This window comes from Oncorhynchus kisutch, unplaced genomic scaffold (assembly GCF_002021735.2).
Source record: "Oncorhynchus kisutch isolate 150728-3 unplaced genomic scaffold, Okis_V2 scaffold1323, whole genome shotgun sequence".
In the NCBI taxonomy this organism is placed as follows: Eukaryota; Metazoa; Chordata; class Actinopteri; order Salmoniformes; family Salmonidae; genus Oncorhynchus; species Oncorhynchus kisutch.
Genome location: NW_022263268.1, coordinates 33691 through 56238, shown reverse-complemented (window position 1 = coordinate 56238; position 22548 = coordinate 33691). Strand labels below are relative to the sequence as shown.

Below are 22548 nucleotides of genomic sequence, written 5' to 3'. Positions count from 1 at the left end.
AAGGGTGTGGTATTCTAAAGAATCTGTGCAGGCCAATACTGTAAACTAAACAATAATATATACAGTGGGGAGAACAAGTATTTAATAACCTGCAAAATTGTCAGTGTTTCCTACTTACAAAGCATGTAGAGGTCTTTAATTTTTATCATAGGTACACTTCAACTGTGAGAGACGGAATCCAAAACAAAAATCCAGAAAATCACATTGTATGATTTTTAAGTAATTAATTAGCATTTTATTGCATGACATAAGTATTTGATCACCTACCAACCAGTAAGAATTCCGTCTCTCACAGACCTGTTCGTTTTTCTTTAAGAATCGCTCCTGTTCTCCACTCATTACCTGTATCTGTTTGAACTCGTTACCTGTATAAAAGACACCTGTCCACACACTCAATCAAACAGACTCCAACCTCTCCACAATGGCCAAGACCAGAGAGCTGTGTAAGGACATCGGGGATAAAATTGTAGACCTGCACAAGGCTGGGATGGGATACAGGACAATAGACAAGCAGCTTGGTGAGAAGGCAACAACTGTTGGCTCAATTATTAGAAAGTGGAAGAAGGTCAAGATGACGGTCAATCACCCTTGGTGATTGGGGCTCCATGCAAGATCTCACCTCGTGGGGCATCAATGATCATGAGGAAGGTGAGGGATCAGCCCAGAACTACACGGCAGGACCTGGTCAATGACCTGAAGAGAGCTGGGACCACAGTCTCAAAGAAAACCATTAGTAACACACTACGCCGTCATGGATTAAAATCCTGCAGCACACGCAAGGTCCCCCTGCTCAAGCCAGTGCATGTCCAGGCCCGTCTGAAGTTTGCCAATGACCATCTGGATGATCCAAAGGAGGAATGGGAGAAGGTCATGTGGTCTGATGAGACAAAAATAGAGCTTTTTGGTCTAAACTCCACTCGCCATGTTTGGAGGAAGAAGAAGGATGAGTACAACCCCAAGAAAACCATCCCAACCGTGAAGCATGAAGGTGGAAACATCATTCTTTGGGGATGCTTTTCTGCAAAGGGGACAGGACGACTGCACCGTATTGAGGGGAGGATGGATGGGGCCATGTATTGCGAGATCTTGGCCAACAACCTCCTTCCCTCAGTAAGAGCATTGAAGATGGGTCGTGGCTGGGTCTTCCAGCATGACAACGCCCCAAAACACACAGCCAGGGCAACTAAGTAGTGGCTCCGTAAGAAGCATCTCAAGGTCCTGGAGTGGCCTAGCCAGTCTCCAGACCTGAACCCAATAGAAAATCTTTGGAGGGAGCTGAAAGTCCGTATTGCCCAGCGACAGCCCCGAAACCTGAAGGATCTGGAGAAGGTCTGTATGGAGGAGTGGGCCCAAAAAATAAATATATATATTTTTTAAATTTGCTGCTGCAGTGTGTGAAAACCTGGTCAAGAACTACAGGAAACGTATGATCTCTGTAATGGCAAACAAAGGTTTCTGTACGAAATATTCAGTTTGGCTTTTCTGATGTATCAAATTATGTCATGCAATAAAATGCTAATTAATTACTTAAAAATCAAACAGTGATTTTCTGGATTTTAGATTCCGTCTCTCACAGTTGAAGTGTACCTATGATAAAAATCATAGGTGCAAAATTGGCAGTGTATCAAATACTTCTTCTCCCCACTGTATGTATGCATGTATGTATGTATGTATGTATGTATGTATGTATGTATGTATGTATGTATGTATGTATGTATGTATGTATAAATAAAATGGGAGGGTCTAGTATCTTACCAAACAAGGAAAACACAGAAGAAACAAGGAAACAATGGTGCAGTTAATCAAAAAACTGAAACTTTATGCAGGCCAGACACAAACAATGGCACTGTTCAGATTAGGGGTCTAGATCTGGATGTCATTGTGACTTGTCCGAAAAGGAACAAAAAAAAATGCAACTTAAATTCAATATTGCAAAAGCTAAATATTTTAAATTCTTTCCCTAGTAAATGCGATAAACTCCATATTGCAAATATTGAAGTACTGTAGTATTTCTCTTTAGCCAGCCATCCTAACTGATATGCTCAATAGGAAAACAGAGCACATCAATTTGGATTTCAGGCTATTTTCTTCTAGCTTATAATTTTACTAAAGTTTTTCACACCAAAACTGTGAAATTCATTAGAGCTATAAAATGAAATACATTTTTACATCTCATTCTTCAAACACAAAAAGTTTCAAAGCGGAACCCAGATGGATGGTCAATATTTCTTATATCAACAATTACGGTCAAATGTCTATTCAGAATCAGTATGTATTCACACAAAGAATTCACTTTGGCATAAGACTAATGTAATATGTATAGAATCAATAGGCAAAAATATGAGGAAACTTTTAAGTCTTTAAAATAACAGGCAGAAACCAGCCCTGTGGGTTTATAGAGCTACTTTAGTAGTTTAGTTGGTTTAAATGTTGGTTTAAAAAGTTCAGCTACTTCTTAAGTTAACACCACTTTTGAAATGACATAAAATACTGTTGAAGTGAAATGAAAAATCCCTCGTTTTCATCTATGAAACAGATTTAGTCAAAGTGTATAGTAAGTATTCACAAGTATTCCTACAGGCTGTACAGATTTATAGATCATTTTATTTATTTCAATGTGGCTCATAAATTGTTAAGTTACAACAATCACACAGAAGCTGGACGTCAGGTCACTTGCCAAAAGTTGCAAAAATATCTCTTTTACATCTTTTTCTATCATCAGAGAACGTTGCAGCATATTGCAGAGCAGTACTGTAGCTGAGGGGTCAAGCTCATATTGGAAACAGTTATGATAGAACACTGACTGAACTGGTGCCAAGAGGGAGAGTGTATACACAGATACATTTGTGGTGTGGGGGTGGGGGGGGGGGGGTCATCGAGGACGTTGAGCCTCAAGGACCCTTACAGGTCTTCAACTGGTGGTCTACAGTGCAGTTACTATGGCAACGAAAGAGGCGGTCAAAGAGGGCATCCGTTCGTCCGACTGCGTGGTGTCCGTACATCCGTCCGTCTTCGCCGTCCGTTATTTTCTGTAATTCTGCTCGTTCCTCTGAGTGGCGACACTGTGGTAAAGTCGAGACTAAGCCTGGTTATTGAATCAATAACTGCATAGGCCTAACATGGCGCTACTGTAGCAGAAACAAAAAGGCTTGAAATGCATGCAGAAGTGTCTCTGCTCTGTTTATGTGGTAGAAGATGGCAGAGATGAACACACTGCACATTTCTTTGGGGGGGGGGGGGGGATCTTTGTCACCATCTTGTAATAAAATGAACTAAACATTAAAATGGATGACGCGATCGAGGGATGAAGGGAGGGGTGGAGTAAAGAAGAAGGTAGCATGGTGGGTTGGAGCGATAGAGAGCAATCCATCTAGGTCCATTCTTCCATTTTTCTAATAGTGTATTAGAACAACATGGCTAATGCAGCAATGTCTTTGTTGCCTTGAGTCTGCCACATTTCCATCCCTCTAGAACTCTCTAGTCATTGTTCTCTTCATCCTCCTCCTCATCATCATCGTCGTCATCTTCACCGAATTGGTCCCGGGCGTCTATCTCATCTTCGTCTTCATCAATCTGTGAGGAGAGGGTCACATTCTAACTAGGGCACAGGGAGTACAGGGACAGTAGGGCTAGCTGGTTAGGACGACAAGTTGTCCTCATTCAACTACTACACAGGTAGAATGACTCATCACAGCTCTCCAGGAAACCAGCCTTACATGTAACAATGAAATATTAAATATTAGCATAATCTAAAACCTCACAACATCCAACTAACCTAACATGACCATCTACCTCCACTAAAACAATAATAATAACATAAACCTTTGAACTTCTGAGGTGGAGGATCTTCCTCTGTAGTTTGAGAACACGGTCTAGGTCTACAATAGGAACAGATGGTTTCTCTTACCGTCTCTCCCAGGTCTCTGAGACGTTGCTTGAGGTTAAGGATCTTCTGGTCCTGGTCGGCCAGCAGCATGAGGAGGTCGTCCTGTTCCTTCTTGGACTCCTGCACCTCCTGCTGCAGCTTGGTCTTCTCCGTCTGCTCGATGGCCACCGTGCTCTGGGCCGACGCCAACTGCTGCTCTAGCCCCGCATGGCCCTCCCTCAGGCCCCGACACTCCTCCTGGAGGGGGAGAAGAGAGCGAGGTGAGAGAGAGGTAGGACAGCTAACAAGGAAGGGCATGGCTTCAGCATGGCTGTCTGACCAAAAACATTAATAATTCAACTGCAGAAGATGTTTTTTCTTTCTTCACTAGCATTAGAGAGGAAGGGGATGCCACATACACGAAGGTCATACTTAAGATGTTGAATAATTGAGTGGTTTCACATCTCAGCCCACATTTAGCTGGTAACAGTCAGGAGGCAGTTACTAATGGGCTGATATCACAGGCAGCCCAATTCTGATCTTTGTCGCACTAATTGATCTTTTGACCAATCAGATGAGCTCTGAAAAAGATCTGATGTGATTGGTCTAAAGACCAATTAGTGGAAAAAAGATCAGAATGGGTGTAAAGCAGCCCTGGAGTCAGGCTAACATGAGAAGTTTATTCAGCGAGGTGAAACTTGCAGAATGTTACAGATAGAAATGCAATGTAAGTATAGAACTGACATGTGATTATTATTATTTGACCATGCTGGTCATGTATGAACATTTGAACATCTTGGCCATGTTCTGTTATAATCTCCACCCGGCACAGCCAGAAGAGGACTGGCCACCCCACATAGCCTGGTTCCTCTCTAGGTTTCGGCCTTTCTAGGGAGTTTTTCCTAGCCACCGTGCTTCTACACCTGCATTGCTTGCTGTTTGGGGTTTTAGGCTGGGTTTCTGTACAGCACTTTGAGATGTCAGCTGATGTACGAAGGGCTATATAAATAAATTTGATTTGACCCTCTAGTCTACAAAACAGACAATCAGGTTGTTCTATACCCCTCAAACGCAACTCTGGACCTTGAAGCCAGTTCCACTGCATTTGTTTCATTGTTCCCCTCTAATCAGGGGCTGATTTAGACCTGGGACACCAATTAATTATCAGGTAGAACAGAAAACCAGCAGGATCAGGATCTTGTAGGGTTAAAGTCGAGTACCCCTGTTCAATACATTTGTATCTGAACGCTGCTCACTTCTGAACAGACAGCAGCTACCTACAGAGATGTGAGGTTGTGACAGTGCAGTACCTTAAGTCTCTCTGCCTCTGTGGTCTGAGCAGCCAGCCTGCTCTCCAGTTCAGATACTGTAACTGTGTCTGCCGAGCTCTCACTGCTGGAGGCCGGGGCCGAGGACTGAGAGATGGGGAAGAGAGAGAGAGAGATATAGAGACTAGTTACCTCTCTGTACTAAGTGCAGTGGTCACAACATATACATTGGGGGGGGGGGGGGGGGTCTACAACAGTTGGAGTAAAGTGCGAAAGGCCATGTTTGTATGCAACAGCCTTAAGACGTCTCAAGATACGGTGATGGCTGGTTCTGAGTACTCACCACTGCCTCAGCTCTCCTGATGAGCTCCAGTCTCTCTGTCTGCAGCTGGCTGATCTCTGCACACTGAGCCTGGACACGACTCCTCAACGACTCCACCTCCTGGTGGGAACAACCAGCAGTAACTCAGTCATCAGTTTAATATCGCTATACTCAAATCTGTTCTACACATGTTCTGTCTGTGATTGGGTCTTACCCCGAGAAGCTCTGTGTTGTCGGACCCTCCCGTTCCACCTTCTGCTGTCTGTGCTGCTGCTGCCGCCCCGCACCTCTACAAGACATCACAACCATTACAACTATTAGAACAGGAAGTGGTCAACGGCTGAGACGTCCCATCTGAAATGATAAAGCAGCACTCGGGTATCATCAACCACCATTCAGATCTACTAACACACAAAAGATAATTAATCAGTCTGTCATTCTTCAGGTCCAGCTTGTCCGATTCCAGTAACATCCATGATACATGACATTTACACAGAACTCTTATCAACACAGGGAGGGATAACCTAAAGACATTTTTCTGATATGCGATTCACCCCCCCAAACACACCAGTGTGTTGATGAGTGAGTCCTTGTCGCTGAGCTGTGTGTGTTGTAGTGTGTGTTGTCTGCGGAGCTCCTCCACCTCCTCTCTGAGCTGGCTCAGCTCCTCTGAGTGGAGCCCGTTAACGTGAGCTCCCTCTCCATGGCTGGAGGACAGACCCTGGCTGTCTTTACCTGGACACAACGCAGTCAGTCATTATCACATCTACAATCCTATTTCTAAATCAACAAGTGCAGTCGCAACAAGTCTGCATCAGTAATACGTCTCAATTTCCACTACCATTATAGACGGTGTCAGCTCCATTTGAACAATTCCATGTGCCCCAAATCATTAGCAATTTAGCCAAGCACGATGTTGCTCGCTTGTTTCCCAATGGATCGAGGCACGCTTTTTTTGCTGTGTAATACCAGGTTATCCTACAGTACCTAGTTTCAGCTTTAGGATGTTGTACTGGTCTTTGTGTTGCTGGATCTGGGACTGCTGCTGTGTGATCTGATTCTGCATCTGTTCACTGTTCAGAGACAGGGTGGAAACCTGCTCCCTCAGCTCCTGGATCTGGGTGTCCTGGTTGAGAGATGACAGACACTTCTTTAATGACGAGACATTGGCCAAAACACACAACTAGACCTTTTAGGGTAACGGGATCGGTCCGTTGAATATTGTATGAAATGGGTTGTGTGGTTGTGGCCCGGCGAGTGTACCTTACTGTAATAGTTTTCCATAAAAAATGGACAAAAATAGCTTTTTAGCAAAAAAAATTAAAAGATTTCTCAAGCAAGAATTTAGCGAGGACTGTCTGGGAGTAGTCCGAGTGTGGTTTGGAAAACTGAAAACTAGCTGTTATTGGCAGAGAGGTTTGGAACTCTTTGTTATTGGTCTATTAAACAATATAAGTTACCGCCTGGTGATGTCACCAGGCAAGCCAAAACTACCGCCCATGCAAAGCTGCTGATTAGAAGGTCCTGTGCAGAGTGTATTTTTCAACCGGAAACTAATAGGAAATAACACTGATCAAATGTTCACACACTTTTACAGTGTTAGTTTCATCAGCTGTTGTAAAATATGATAAAACACAGGGGGAAAAATGCCTTTTGAATGCAAGCAGCCTTTAAACTGAGTGCAGAGGGTGTATATAAACTTGTGATGCTTGAAAGCATGGCGAGTTAGTTTCTGGTGTGTGTGTGTGTGTGTGTGTGTGGAAAGCCAGTATGAGGGTTTGCGGACAGGCTAGAATGAAAGGCGGTCGGGTCGGTGTGTGGGACAGAAAATATATGTAGGGTTCAAAAAGTACTTGCACTCAAAACCATGACAAGGAATAACCCAAGGAGGGGTTATAGTATGATTCATTTAATCCATGCTCAAAAGAATACAAAAAGTTAGTGCTAATGAAGATGTAAAAAACGGGGCATACGTTTCAGCCTTCTGCTTAATAGTGTGAGGCCAGTTACCTGATCTCTGATGAGATCTTTGTACTGGATGACGATGCTGTCGTGTTGCTCCAGAGTCTTCTTCACCTCCTCCTCCTTCTTCTCCTCCTCGCTCGTCTTGTGGACCGCTTTCGTTATCACGCCTGTGGACGGACACACACACAATTAACAGGGGTAAAACCAGCCAAGAGAAGAGCAAAGACACCAACACAAACAGAGTTTTGATTTGTGGTTCTGGTTGTACTTGGCTTAGAGTCAAATCAAAGTGTATTGGTTGGGTACACGGATTTGAAGATGTTATCGCAGGTGCATTGAAATGCTTGAGGTTGTGGTTGTATTTTGGTTAGGTTATGGTATAATGGAGGTTACTTATGCCAACCTTCCAGTTCTTTGACCAGCTTGGTGAACTCGTGGTCAAACAGCATCTGTTCAGGGGAGGGGAAGACGGGCTGGGGCTTCTGTGCAGCACGGGAGTACAGCTCGTGTTTAGTGACGAAGCCCAGCTTCTCCACAAAGTTCTCCTTCCCAATGCGCTTCTCGATCAACTGCTTCAGCTTCTCTCTGGGGGAGGACAAGACAGGCAGGGTTAGCATTAAGGGAAAGAAAAGGGGGAAACCTAGTCAGTTGCACAACTGAACGCATTCAACAGACATTTAACCCAACCCCTCTGAATCTGGCAGCTCATAGTTCTTGTTCTCATTGTAGTGGCATCGCTGTGTGCTGTAACTGCTGGTGTAGAAAGGCTGTGTGTATGAGACAACCCGGGCTCAAATAGGGTTTGGAATTTTGAAGCTATTATAATATTGGTTCCAAGTTCAATCAAACAAGCAGTTGAAAATCATTTTTGAACCTCGGCCTAGTATGAGAGGGTAGGCGTTAATATTTGGGTAGAAGATGTCATACTTGATGTAGTTTTAACTGCGGTTATGAGAGGTATGAGAGTGAGAGGATGCATTAGTATGAGGGTTAGAACGTTCTACTTGGTGTAGTTATTATGAGGGTCGTAGTTAGATATAACTACACCAAGTAGTACAAGGGTCGCAGTTAGATGTCCTACTTGGTGTAGTTATTATGAGGGTTGTAGTTAGATGTCATACTTTGTGTAGTTCTCCAGAGAGTTGTCATTGTAGTAGATGCAGATACCCAATAGGAGGGCACAAAGGCCCTGCACCAGCCTCTCATCCTCCCCCAGGTTCTCAGAGATCTGACCTGTCAGCTACAGGGCATCAGGGGTCAAGGGTCACAGCAACATAGGGGATTTAATGGCAACAAGGCCTTTCTCAAGAGAATTTTCAATGAAACAATACACTGGTGCATACATTGGCATCCACTGTGTAGCGTTGATCTCTCTTATTCTCTTAGCAACACAAGACATAGGGCCTCAGGAACATCCATGCAATAATGTATGCAATGTATACACTATCCTGTATGTGGGGAACGAACACAGAGAGGAGTTGGTTATAGGACAGACTGCACTAACAGGCTAACAGCAGATATTCCAGCCATCTGAGTAAAAGGAAGTGCAATAGAACAGTGATGTGGAGCTAGTTGGTTTGTTGAAGGAGGATACGAAGGGGACGTTCTCCTGGTTGTGCAGGAAGTGTGTGACAGCGATGGGACAGTTACTGATCCAGGTACAAAGCAGCATGAGGAGACCGACCCGCGTCTGCACTTTACTGCCCTGTGGATGAGACGCGCGCACACACACACACAAAGTCTTAAGAAACACACTCACAAATATAGCACCGTCACATCAGCATAGGGGTGAGTAAAAGGTATTGAACATGAACATTGTGTACAGAGCCTGATGATGGCCTGGGATCCAGAACTTCAACCCCTCAGCAAAACAAGACTCATGTAAGGTTTAGTCTAGTGCTGGACCACATCCTGGTCTCTGTGTCAGAACAGAACTCCTCCTCAACATGGAGAGTAAGTTCATTTAGCTGGGTTCAATTCAAACATTATAATGAGGGATGTCTTATTTTTCCTGTTTAAGACAACTTGTCATTGCATCTCCTTCTGTCCAATTAAATCAGTCTCCTGAATATCTCCGGACGACACGTTTGATTTAAACCAACCAAATAAACAGCATTTTAAGGGCGAACAAAATGAATTGATATTTCTAAACTATTCCCAACTGGGACATTTAAGGTTGAATAGGAACTTTATAATATAACTTGATGTCATGAAGACTGACATTAGGAAAATGGTGTGCTGGTAGCTACAATAAAAATGCAATTCTGTTGGCACATGGTGAACTTTTGAATTGTATTTTTCCCTCTTGAGTTCTGTTGGGAAAAACAACATTTTATCTAGCAGTTACACAGGAAATAGCATGTTATAAATGTTTCAAGAGTACCACGTTAGTGACTTCAATGCAGACCGTTAGTAATTAATAAAGCTATTGAGATACAACAAAGAAACTAAATCTAAATATGAACATTATTAATAAACCAGGGTTAGCTTAGGTCAAACATGCAGTGAATTTTATAGGATGACCAGAGTTAGTTCAGATCCTGTTAAAAACAACCTTTTCAGGAGCCTTAAGTGTTCAACAATATGCTGTTACTGTAGCAACGGCCTTGGTTACCATCACTACCTGCACCACAAAAGGATGATGAAACTCCTCTGCAGCTTAGCTAAGCAGGTGATACAACAGGACTGATAAATGTTACTGCATGGAAGGAATATAATAGCATATTGGCACATTCGTCATCCTCTACACAATCCACAAGAGCCCAAATCTAACTATTTAGGCATTCACATACAAAAATAACTAAGATATCAAGCTGAGGCACGGCTGCTAAATGTAGCGGACAACACATGCAAAGCTAAAGCCCCTGTGTAGTGAGTCTTTAGGAGTGGCGACCACAAAGAGAAAGGGATGATAATAAAGTGGCTTTACAGTATCCATGCATGGTCATGGGAATAAGAAGAAGAAAGGCTGCTGGCGTAATGATATGCAGTGAGTGATGGGCACTATTGAGTTACCACACGTAAACTGCATTATTCAGGCATGTTTGTGTGCCAAAAGGCACCATATTCCCTATACAGTGCACTACTTTTGACCAGAGCCCTGGGCTGTGTACTATAAAAGGAAAAGCGTGCCATTTGGGAGGCAATGCAGACCTCTCCTGTTGTGAGGGCGATGAAGGGTGTGAGAAAGGAAAGAGGGTTCATTCCAAATGGAGGTCAGTAAGTGACAATAAATAGTAAAGATGACATGGCATACTATCAAACCATAAGGAAATCACCTTTTCAGATTTAGCCTCCAATGGGGACGTAATGCAAAAAACACCAAATGTTTGAGAAGGGGGGCAGGAGGAGAAAAAAAGGGGGAACACAAACAATCACAATAGTTAATTGGATAATCTTTGGCCCCGGGTGAAACGGTACGTTTTATAACGGATAATGCTGCCACCTAGAGTACAGGAGGAAAAATAGCATTGGTGAAAATAATAATGCCAGTAACCCCTCTCACAAGAGATCAATAGCGGAACAGACAGAGTACCACAGTGGTTGCTGCATCCTTCCAGGACAGTCAAGTCCCCATAGAACGGACACAGCAAAGGGGTCAAGGGTCAAAGCATGGGATTGGGGGGTCAGTACCAGTATAGAACTCGACAAACACGGGTGAGATAGGCAAACAGAGGGCTTTAGGCACGAAAACAAAACAGGGAAGCCAAAACGTAGCCCCGAACGTAAGGAGCATATAGGAGGATCCTGCTGATACCAAAGCAAAACCATGACAGACAGGTGCTGCCCACACCCCAGATACTCACCCTCCGGTTGATCTTATCCCCCTGCAAAACCACAACAACCTTACGTGACACTTGGCAACTTCAAACACAAGCAACAGGTTGACTGTCTGAGAACCACTCCCCACTACTGTGGTAGGAGCCCAAATGACAGCCTATTCAAAGGTAGTGTACTGTAAAGGGAATAGGGTGCCATTTGGGAGCCATAACATGACAAAGGTGACCTGAAAACCTGGAGTGACAAATGATCAACTATTTGAATCTAAGGCAATACTTTCAAACCAGACAGAGACACCTTTCAAACCAGACAGAGACACCTTTCAAACCAGACAGAGACACCTTTCAAACCAGACAGAGACACCTTTCAAACCAGACAGAGACACCTTTCAAACCAGACAGAGACACCTTTCAAACCACCCTCTCTGTTGCTTATGTTTCACTAATAAGACGTTCAAAACGGCACTTTTAGTTTGCAAACTAATATTTCAGCTACAACTCTCCCGCTATGGTGCTAACCCTTTGGTCCAGTCTCCCCCCACGTAGCATGTTAGCCTGTCTGTCTGTGTGGTGTACCTGTGAGAGGATGTTGGTGCACTGCTGCAGCAGGGAAACGGGGGGCTTGCCCAGGCTGGTGGCCAGCTGCACCCGGAGGAGCTGCTCTTTCTGGGTCAGGTTGTCCTGCAGGGCGTGGGCCAGGGCCACTGCAGCACACCAGTTAGACAGGGAGTCAGCCGAGAACAGGCCCCCGCACAGCAGCTGGCCCGCCGAGATGGAGTTGGCTGAGGAGGGAGAGAGCCGGAGGGAGAGGGAATAAAGCAATAGAGATATGTAGATTAGTTATGCCTCCGTTCCACTATATTTTTCCACTAGAGAATAATAAGCAAATAACCTACAGTATATTAGTCATAAGTAACATTTTATTACATGCAATCTACAGTTGTACAGTGTGGTCATAACCTTGTAATAACAACACATTCAGTATGGAGGTTCAGAGTAACTGAACTGACCGTCGATGGTGGAGGGCAGTAGGGTGGCTACGATCTCCCCCTGGCCCTTCTGGTTCTTGTAGAGAAAACACTGGAAGCAGTAGAGAACGGCACAGCGCAGCACGAACGGCTGCCTCTCGTTGACCATGGACATCAGCAGCACCACTATGGCAGGTCTGGAATCAGGGGATAAGGGTTTTTAGAGATTACCTTCACTCGGTGGCTGTGCTATAACTGATTACAGTCCTCTGTCTGGGGGAACTCACCTTGGGGGGTTGGAGGGAGCGTTGACAGATGCAAAGTAGTCCTGGTTGATCTGTGAGCCGCGGATCACCTCCGATACAGTGTTGATGGTCTGAGAGGAGAAAGAATGAGTGACATAGTGGTACAAACACAAAGCACACATCAGTATGAACAACAGTAATCACTGATCTAACACAATAAGTAGAAAGAAAATAAAGGCTTTTTGGTCCACTCCAACAGTCTTCTACGTTACCTCAGTGAGTATGTCAGCAGGCACACCAGTGGCCATGAGGATGGTGCAGAGCTGCTGCAGCAGGCCACACTGGTACATTGACTTCTGACAACTACTGGTGGCTCCAGGAGAGTTGACCGGGGAGACCATGACTCGCACCAACTGGACCAGAGAAGAGATGGAAAGATGAGACACAGTGCTACGGTGAACATACTCTACACCACAACCAATCCTGGCCATGCGTGGTACAGTGAACTGCACAGACCCTAATAGTTGAGCATAACAGACCATGACACTGCTCTGTCAACTGCTCAGGGCTCAAAACTCCCATTCTCCCTGAATTAAATGTAACATCAGGACTGTGGTGTGTCCTACCTGCAGCATGAGGTGGAGGTTGGTGACCTTTTGGGCGGACCAGCCAGAGTTGTCGTCTCCCACCTCGAACCAGGGCTTCATCCTCTGGATGTAGGAGCCCTCCTTGAAGAAGTTCTGGTTGGAGCTGTTGTTCTTCAGCAGGTTGACGAGCAGCAGGAGACAGTCCTCCACTACGATACCTGGACAGAGACGAGATGGAGGGTGGATTTCTGTCAAGAAATGTGTGAAGATTGTTGATTTTATCGCTTAAAATTCTATTTATTAAGAAATGGATTCATTGCCAATTTTCTAGAGTGCAAGTATGGAGAGTGGATGTTGACCAGTGTGAGTGAACTGAAATGTCATTTTAAATCAAATCAAATGTAATTTATTTAGAAATGGATTCATTGATTGCCAATTAGCTTGAGTGTATATATGGCACGACTCCTCCATTCGACTTCACCTCCATCACTGCTGCCCTCCTCTGTTATGATATCTAGGAGACGCTCGAAAGCGTTCTCAAACGCCACGATCTTCTGGATGGCCGCGTTGCCTTTGGTCAGCTGCTGCAGCAACAGGAGACCCTGAGGGAATACGATCAAAGTAGCTCTGATGTAGTGATCATATATCCAGAGAAACAGAAACAACAAGCCCAGGTATAAGACCAGCTAGTATGATTTTGGGATGGTTTCCCAGAAACAAGACGCGCTTTTTTAGTCGAAGACTTCATCCGTGTCTGGGAAACCGGCCCAATGTCTTGTCTCAGCAGAAAGATAAGCTAGCAGATTGTAGCTTGTTCCTGTGGCTTTACGGTCTTACTCCTAAAGACCATCTGAAGCAGCAGTCAGTAGGAGTAGTACTCACATCATTACGGATGACTTCTCTGGAGTCAGCTAATAGGTCCATCAGTCTAGAAACACCTGCAGGGGAGAGAGACGGACCATTAACAAAATACAACTCAGAGACCAGCCAGGCAAATCAGTCAGAAAATAACTAATTAGCATACTTGACCATTAGTAGTCATATGCTCTAGGGAAGAAAATAGACAAGACTAACACTTCTTGTCATACTACTTCACCAGTGAGAGAGAAACAAATGTTGAGAGGATAAATCAAATCACAACAGCTGATTTTGGGTCAGTTGTTGGTGTGGGCTGATGTCAGACAATTCAGCAGCAGCTGATTCCAGGTCATTTGTTAGAGGACTCACCCATAGGGCTGACCAGGATGACTCCCTGGACCTGGTTACACTGGTTCTTCAACAGAGCGGTGAGCAGCTTCACTCCTGGCCACCGCACGTGGAAGTCAAACTCCTGAAACAGGCAGGAAGTCAGTGTCACAGGCAGGGAATCAGTGTCACAGGCAGGGAATCAGTGTCACAGGCATGGTGGGAAATCAACCACACCCTTGTAATCCTGTATATAAGCAGTGCAGATTTGAGGCTTATGCTTATATTCTTAAATCTGAAACCAGCTGGTCTGAAAACCACCACGCACAATGGGTCTCCAGGTCTGGTTAACACTGAGACCATGGGTTAGAGACTACGATCTTTCATAAAAGACAACGTAGATGTTTGGGTCTCTGGTCTGTTTACCTCTAACAGAGTCAGTAGTAGTGTCACGTTCTCAGAGTCGCCGAGGAACTTGTCAGTGAACAGGACTCCCAGGTCTTCCTCCTGCTTCTGGGCGTTCTCATCTGAAAAGGTCAAAGGTCACAAGGTTTAAAGACCTCTGGGTGTGCCATGTTAGGCAGGTAGTTGCCCCGAGACATGGCTACTATACATAGGCAAGGCTGGAGGGAGTCATAGAATAATGCTTGTTCACAGACATCAATCTCACCTAGGCACCATACCAATGTTTTGATCTAAAAATCACTTGAGCCCTAGTATGAATTGATCTTTATTAAGGACTGATTTGTGAATCTGTGCAGTACCTAGTTCAGACTGACCCTCATGAATAGGACCAGGAGTTTGTCCTCCTGACCATGTGACCTGGCAGGAAAAACTCCAGGTCCTTATCCTACTCATGAACAGGCTTCAGAGAAAGACAGACAGGGGGAGAGATGGAGGGGGCAATTGGGATAAGGGTGTTGATGGTCGGGGGTTGAGGTAGGCTAGCACCAGAGGTAGGTAGGCAGGAGGGGGGGGGGGGTTAGCGAGAGGGGAGGTGTTAGGGCACGGTGAATTGGTTCACATTCAGTCTAAAAGCACACAAAAGTACTGGAGCATCGTATTATAGACAACACACTCAATTATCTAGGGTTCTAGGCTAAATATAATATTTCACATCAAGAACAACCAGCTGAGACGTTCTGTAATACTAGAATAACCTCACCACAGTGAACATGGTTTCAAATGTACAACTGTGAGGAAGAGGATGCTTTTGGAATCTAACATTCCTCTTTTGGAATCAAAACGTCTTCCTCCCAACATCCCGTGCAGAGTGTTTTGCGTTTGACTAGATATGCTAAGAGAAATGGGAAGAGAAACACTGCAGGACAGGAGAGAGGCTGAGGTAGGAGTGGTATTAGTGACATGTTATTACCACCCAGTCATTACTATATTAAACCATACTTCCCAGTCCAACACATTTTAGTGAGGTTAGTTCAGTTGACTAGTAACCACACCATGAGGGCTAGTTAGTCTACAGTGCTAGTACTGACCAGACACAGGCACGTTCTTATGCTTCCCTGAGACAGGGATAGGGGGTGCGGCCGCCATGTCTGTAAGAAGGGGGGAGTGGAAGAGATTGAAGCCCCATCCAAGTCAGATGATTCGACTCATACACAATACAGAAATATATCCCTAGTGTTTGTTAATGGGTTCTGCCAAAGCACTGCATTTCAGACTAACAACCTACTGTGCACCACAGGAGAGCTAGAAATCAAAACAACCCGCGGAGAAGAACGATGCATATCATTTACAAGAAGCGTCGCTAGTGGTTGGGGGGGGACGTCATGCACAAACAAGAGTTTTACCTTCAGATTCGTCTGTAGAGTTATAACATGAAAGAGAAGAGAGAGATGACAATCTTTACATACATAGCAATTAACATCGAGAGAGAGAGAAATGGGGCGAGTGTGGAAGAGGGCGACAGGGTCCATTTTGATTTGAAGTCCAATTAATTGGCAGTAATTTAACTCAATTACACATGCTATTGTTACTAGGACAGGACTTGCTTGTTGTCATTCAAAAGCATTTTTCCCAAAAAGGATGATTGTTTTTAACTGCATGTTCAAAAACAGAGGCTCCGCTCTATAACAAAATACTAAATTATTGACAGTTCTGGGGCCTGTTCACAACCCTCTGTGGAAGAGGACTAGGTTTTTAACACCTAAACACCTTGTTCCTCCTCTTCATCGTTGCAGATGATATTATAGAGTGTGTCCAAAGCGTAGCCAAGGATTTCAGAGTCCGACCTGCAGAAAATGGGAGGGGTAGGATATCAACACAACAAGCACTGCTTTCGTCCCCTAAGTCCCTGAAGTATTAAGTACTCTTAGCAACGACCGAGCACCATGCAAAATGCTCGCCTTAAATCACCCCACCACACTATTACAATGTGCTAGAGAGCAGCGGAGGGCAAGGGATCAGTATAAAGCTCTTAATCATAAAACCACACACACAAACATACCTGTCAGTTTGCAGTATGTGAACCAGGTGGTCCATAGCCTGAGTGCCAACTTCCAAGCGATATTTCTACAAATCAAAACCAACAGTCAAGTCAGGAGAACAGTAAGTGATTGTTTCACCCTAGGCAGCCCTTGGATCAGAGAGGATGTGACTTTTTGCTTTAACTCGAAGCTATGCCTGTTTTGCCCCTGTGCTCCCCCTAAGTGTTGATATATGCCGCCCGTGTCTGCATGAACAATACACGTTTTAGCTCCACACATGACCTTAGGCATAAGTATAATACATTCTGAAAGCAGAGTTAAATAACAGAACAGTGGTTTGCTTTGTGCCATCTCTGATCTGATAAGACAGACCTGTGTGATTAGTTACCCCTCAACTTTGAGTAGAACCTACTGGGGCCAAACAGAGCTAATGCAATTCAACAACTCCCAGCTCTAGCTGGTCTGTTTCTTTGGCTAGCGTTGTTTTTCCCTGGTCTGTGTGTGACCCCATACCCCTAAACCCCTTATTCATGCCTGATAAACTCATTACTCATGGTTGACGAGGCAGCTAGTGGCCAGTCAGTCAGTTATGGCCGAGAGGTCTCTAGACCTTTAATACAGTAGAGAGTAGGGACTGAGGGAATGAGTCAGGTTTTCAGTAAGGCTGCATGTCAATAATTGCCTTCTTTTCCTCAACATTGCTTTTTCTGGACCAGTGAACACAAGGAGCCAACCAATAGGTACCCTCCTTATTCATTGGTTGCACATTTAGTCACAATACTGTTTGGAACGTTCATTTTAAATTTGATTAAATAGTCTTTAGCCCCCGTTTAGAAAGACTACCATCTGTCAGACATCAATAGGCTGCGGCATCTGTAGAATGTTGATAACAATGGCAACGATGCGACCAAGTGACAGAGGTGCAACCCATGAATTCCTACATTACCTTCCCCAGTCTTTCTTTCCTGATCAGTGTATGGAGGAAAGGTGGCGAAATAATGAGGTGATTTAAGAGGATTGAGACAGGGCCCACCCCAGACTGTTTAGATAGAGCCTGAGGATGAGTACACAGAGTGGGGGTGATAAGGGGATGTGTCCCTGCTCACAAGATAACGAACATCAGAAGAGAACTCTAGCGATGTTCACTTAAAACAATGCACAGGAGAAAAGCTCGTATTTAGATAAGGCCTAGGCTCATCATAAATGGTCTTTGCAGCCTCAATGCTTTAACATGTATTTATCAATAATGAGTAACAATTAACAGTGTAACAATGGTACAATCATGACACAACAATAGTGCATCAGTGTAACTATTGAGATTAGCCTAATGCAATTGTCTCCTACCTTTGAGAGCGATTTAAGGGCTCGGACAGCGTCCCTGCGATCCTCCAGGAGTGTGGAGGAGGCCACACGGTCACACAGCTTATGGATCTGTGGTTCAATCAAAATAATTCATGGTTAATACAACATGTTAAGGGAAAGGATCTACAGCTGCACCATGGAGAGCATCCTGACTGGTTGCATCACCGCTTGGCATGGCAACAGCTCAGCCTCCGACCGCAAGGCACTACAGAGGGTAGTGCGAATAGCCCAGTACATCACTGGGGCCAAGCTTCCTGCCCTCCAGGACCTCTATTTGCACTCCCCCCCCCCCCCCTCCTCTTCACACCAATGCTACTCTGTTGTCATCTATGCATAGTCACTTTAATAACTCTACCTCAACTAACCGGTGCTCCTGCACATTGACTCTGTATCGGTATCCCCCTGTATATAGTCTCGCTATTGTTATTTTAGTGCTGCTCTTTAATCTCTTATTCTAATCCTGATTTTATGAGCCCCTAACTAACAACTGCATTGTTGGTTAGGTGCTCATAAGTAAGCATTTCACTGTAAGGTCTACTACACCTGTTGTATTCGGCGCATGTGACTGATACAAATTGACAAGTGAATCCGTTCATTTAACCCAACTACTCTGAATCAGAGAGGTGCGGGGGGCTGGCATAGTCGACATCCACATCATCGGCAGCAGAGTATTAGTTGTTGGGAGTTAGCTGCCAGGACAGAACTGCAGATTTTTCCACCTTGCCGGCAAAAAAACAGCGACCTTTTGCTTACTGGCCCAACGCTCTTAACCACTAGGCTACCTACCATCCCCTGTAATCACGTACTGATACATAGACTTACATCCACTGCAGATTCAGGACAATGTGTTCAATCTAAGTTCAGCCAAATCAAATGTTATTTGTCACATGCTTCGTAAACAACAGGTGTAGACTAACAGTGAAGTGCTTACTTACAGGCCCTTCCCAACAATATAGAAAAGCAATAACAAGTAATAATAAATACACAATGAGTAGCGATAACTTGGCTCTACACGCAGGGTACCAGTATCGAGTCGATGTGCAGGGGTACGAGGTAATTAAGGTAGATATGTACATATACCTAGGAATATAGAGACTAGGTAATAGGATAGCAATGTGTGTGAGGAGTCAAAAAAGTTAGTGCAAAAAAGGTCAATGCAGATAGTCCGGGAAGCTATTGGGTTAACTATTTAGAAGTCTTATGGCTTGAGGTTAGAAGTTGGTCAGGGTCCTGTTGTTCCAGACTTGGTGCATCGGCACCGCTTGCCGTGCGGTAGAACAGTCTATGACTTAGGTGGCTGGAGTGGAGTCTGACCATTTTTAGGGCCTTCCTGTGACACCGCCTGGTATAGAGGTCCTGGATGGCAGGGAGCTCGGCCCCAGTGATTTACTGGGCTGTACGCACTACCCTCTGTAGCGCCTTGCGGTCAGATGCCAAGCAGTTGCCATACCAGGCGGTGAGGCAGCCAGTCAAGATGCTCTCAATGGTGCAACTTTGAGCATGAGGGCCCATGACAAATCTTATCAGCTTCCTGAGGGCGAAGAGGCATTGTTGTTCCATCATGACTGTTGGTGTGTTTGGACCATGATAGATCCTTACTGATGTGGACTCCGACGAACTTGAAGCTCTTGACCCACTCCACCTCAGCCCTGTTGATGTGAACTGGGGGTGTGTTCGGCCCTCCATTTCCTGTAGTCCACGATCAGCTCCTTTGTCTTGCTCACGTTGAGGGCGAGGTTGTGGTCCTGGCACCACACTGCGGGTCTTTGACCTCCTCCCTATAGGCTGTCTCATGCACTGTTGGCATGTCTCCCTCCCTCCTTCTCTACTGCACCTGTTGTTTCAACCTCAATGCTCAGCTATGAAAAGCCAACTGGCATTTACTCATGAGGTGATGACCTGTTGGACCCTCTACAACCACTGTGATTATTATTTGACCCTACTGGTCATCTATGAACATCTTGAAGAACAATCTGGTCTTATGGCCATGTGCTCTTATAATCTCCACCCCTCAGAGCCTGGTACCTCAAGGTTTCTACCTAGGTTCCTGCCTTTTTATGGAGTTTTTCCTAGCCACCATGCTTCTACATCTGCATTGCTTGCTCTTTGTGGGGTTTTAGGCTGGGTATCTGTATAAGCACTCAGTGAAATCTGCTGATGAAAAAAAGGGCTTTATAAATACATTTTATTGATTGATTACAGAGATTTATATCTATTACTAATTGATATGCACCATTCAGATTGAAATGCCTTCTTTTGATAGCAGCCTGAGATATGTCACACACATTCTCTTGTTTGGCACAGGTGAAGGGACTTAAATATATCAAGGTCAAGCAGCCCCTCCCATTCTGTCATCACGAAAGGAATGCCAGCAGAGATCCATTCACAACCAATGGATTCACGTGGAATTTGGCTATGTTTTTGGTTTGTGAACTGCAATCCAAGTAGCCATATAGTCTCTCCCAGATGACAGTAAACAGTTGGATGTATGCAAAGTATGTAAACTATCACATACGAAGACATCTGCTCATTTAGTGGCAGCGGGTCATGTCAAGCTTTTTATTCCCAAAAAACGCTGATAGCTCAAGAATATGAGCAGGCTACACACGTTCAATTGTTGTCCTGTGCCAAATTGGGCTAACCAGCTTAGCTAGCTAGCTCTGCAGAAATGTTTGCGTCAATCACTGTATTGATTGACACATTATGTCTGTGCTCGTGAGGCTGGTTGTATAGTGCACTGTTACAAGGCCTACACCGGTCTTTCAGCCTGGAAAACGTGAAAGTGAACTAATTTGCCTGTCTAGCAACTATTAACTACACACACTTATCCTAAGATTCGGTCCGCCAGGTTGTGTGTGTGACATTAGCTAACTTGTTAGCCTAACATGCTAGACGAGTTTCGTTTCTCACCGTCTCTGCTCCAGTCGGTTGTGGCCCCGCGGGTTGTCCACCCATCACTCCCCTGAAAAAATTCATTGTCATCGACGTCCTCTTGGAAATTTGTTCTCAATTCCAACGGTCTAAAAGAAACGTTGAAAGGGTTTCTGCCGTGATGGGCCTTGTGTAATAATGTAAACGAGTCTAAATGTTGATTTTTACACTGTACACAACCTCCTGGACCGACCCCGGAACTTGAGTGACATTTAGCCAATGCGCAAGCGCCGAGACGTGGCGCTACGTGGCTGATCAGAGGACAACTGCCTAATTTTTTAAAGGGGAATGAGATTCTACCACACCGCCACTTGTTTGTAAAATGTGTGTATTCTATACACGATTATTTTCAAAACATTCACATTAATTAAAAGAGAGATACGTAAAGAAACAAATAAGGTATCAAACATGCCCTTCTTTCCATACAAAATCATTCACAAATCAAGAAAATAGAAGATTCATGCACCTGTATTTTTTTCTTCTCTGTGTTCATTTTTGAACATAATGGTCTGCTTATATAACGGGTGTAGCCTGCTTATATTATCTGCTTATATAATTTCCATTTAACCTAGATGCTGTCCACAATAGGGACCCGCTGAACACTGGGACCTGTTTGGTATGCAACCCATGTTGCATCTGATGGCCTTTCTCTCAGACACTCTCTCTTTCTCTCTCACACACATCAGAGAGAGAGTGAGATAGAGTTGACCTTTAAATGTTGATACATTTCCCCAAACCAGACCCGACTTGTCATTTGAGCTTACTTATCACAATCTCTTTTGCACAATATAATGATGGAACTGTCCAAAATCACATACACACACACACATGTCAGAGAGAGAGAGTGAGATAGAGCTTACCTTTTTATTTAGACAAATTGCCCCAGACCAGACACTACTTATCATTTGAGCTTACTTATCACAATCTCTTTTGCACAATATAATGATGGAACTGTCTGGTAGCTATGAGTTTGAGTCAGGTGTTAATACACATCTGTTCCAGCCAGACACCTGGATAAAAAATCCAAATGTGCAGAAATATCAAAGTAATTATAGAGGGCACTGAGACAGACAGATCCACTCCTTGTCTTAAAAGGCCTCTGTACAGATCTCAGCATGTTCCTTTCACAATGGAAGTCAAACTAACAGAAGCAGTGATTTTCTCTCTCCTTCTTACTCTCCAGGTATTTTCTGCAGGTAAGTATTTTTTTTTTTACAAATCATCTAATTGCTGAAATATCAGAGTTCATCTCTTCAAAATGCTATGATGACGTAGTGTCATATATTTTTTGAGGAAATGGAGTGAAAATATATATGTTTTAAAATATTAAGAGTTTTTGCCATTTGAAATGATAGTGATGATCAGGACATTCAGGGGCGATTTAAGATTAAGCCTGGTACTGGACTAAAAAGCACTTTCTATGGAGATGTTCTATTTAGAATTATTTTTAGTCCAGAACTAAAATGAATCTGTGTTAGCATCGCTTTCACAAGGTCTTGAATGTCATCCAGAGAGGAACGATGAGACTCCCACTTCCTGGCCCGATCAAGGGGCAATTCCCACGGGAGACTACCTGGAGAAGGGGAGAGGAGAGGTGCACAGATATGACAGACAAGGTGAGTCAAAA

At 44.3% G+C, this 22548-nt stretch overlaps 1 protein-coding gene across 7 annotated transcripts; it reads right to left on the bottom strand.

The window, feature by feature from the left end:
- Positions 1-1793: 1793 nt before the first annotated feature.
- LOC109883178 (general vesicular transport factor p115) lies at positions 1794-21150 on the bottom strand. Of its 7 annotated transcripts, XM_031818283.1 has the most exons (27): positions 20901-21150; positions 17973-18059; positions 16649-16713; positions 16357-16433; positions 15993-16004; positions 15678-15737; positions 14611-14711; positions 14227-14329; positions 13882-13937; positions 13481-13601; positions 13039-13217; positions 12685-12825; positions 12455-12543; positions 12210-12364; positions 11776-11981; positions 11227-11247; positions 9015-9125; positions 8542-8660; positions 7824-8005; positions 7466-7587; positions 6443-6581; positions 6024-6190; positions 5670-5744; positions 5477-5575; positions 5176-5280; positions 3908-4123; positions 1794-3573 (listed from the first exon to the last, which is right to left on the bottom strand). In XM_031818283.1, the coding sequence occupies exons 1-27, from the start codon at positions 20970-20972 to the stop codon at positions 3478-3480; spliced, it is 2976 nt and encodes a 991-aa protein (XP_031674143.1). In that variant the 5' UTR covers positions 20973-21150; the 3' UTR covers positions 1794-3477. The 7 variants fall into 7 exon arrangements, with proteins under 7 accessions (XP_031674143.1, XP_031674145.1, XP_031674146.1 ...); XM_031818285.1 differs by lacking the exon at positions 11227-11247; XM_031818286.1 differs by lacking the exon at positions 15678-15737.
- Between the last annotated feature and the right edge of the window lie 1398 nt (positions 21151-22548).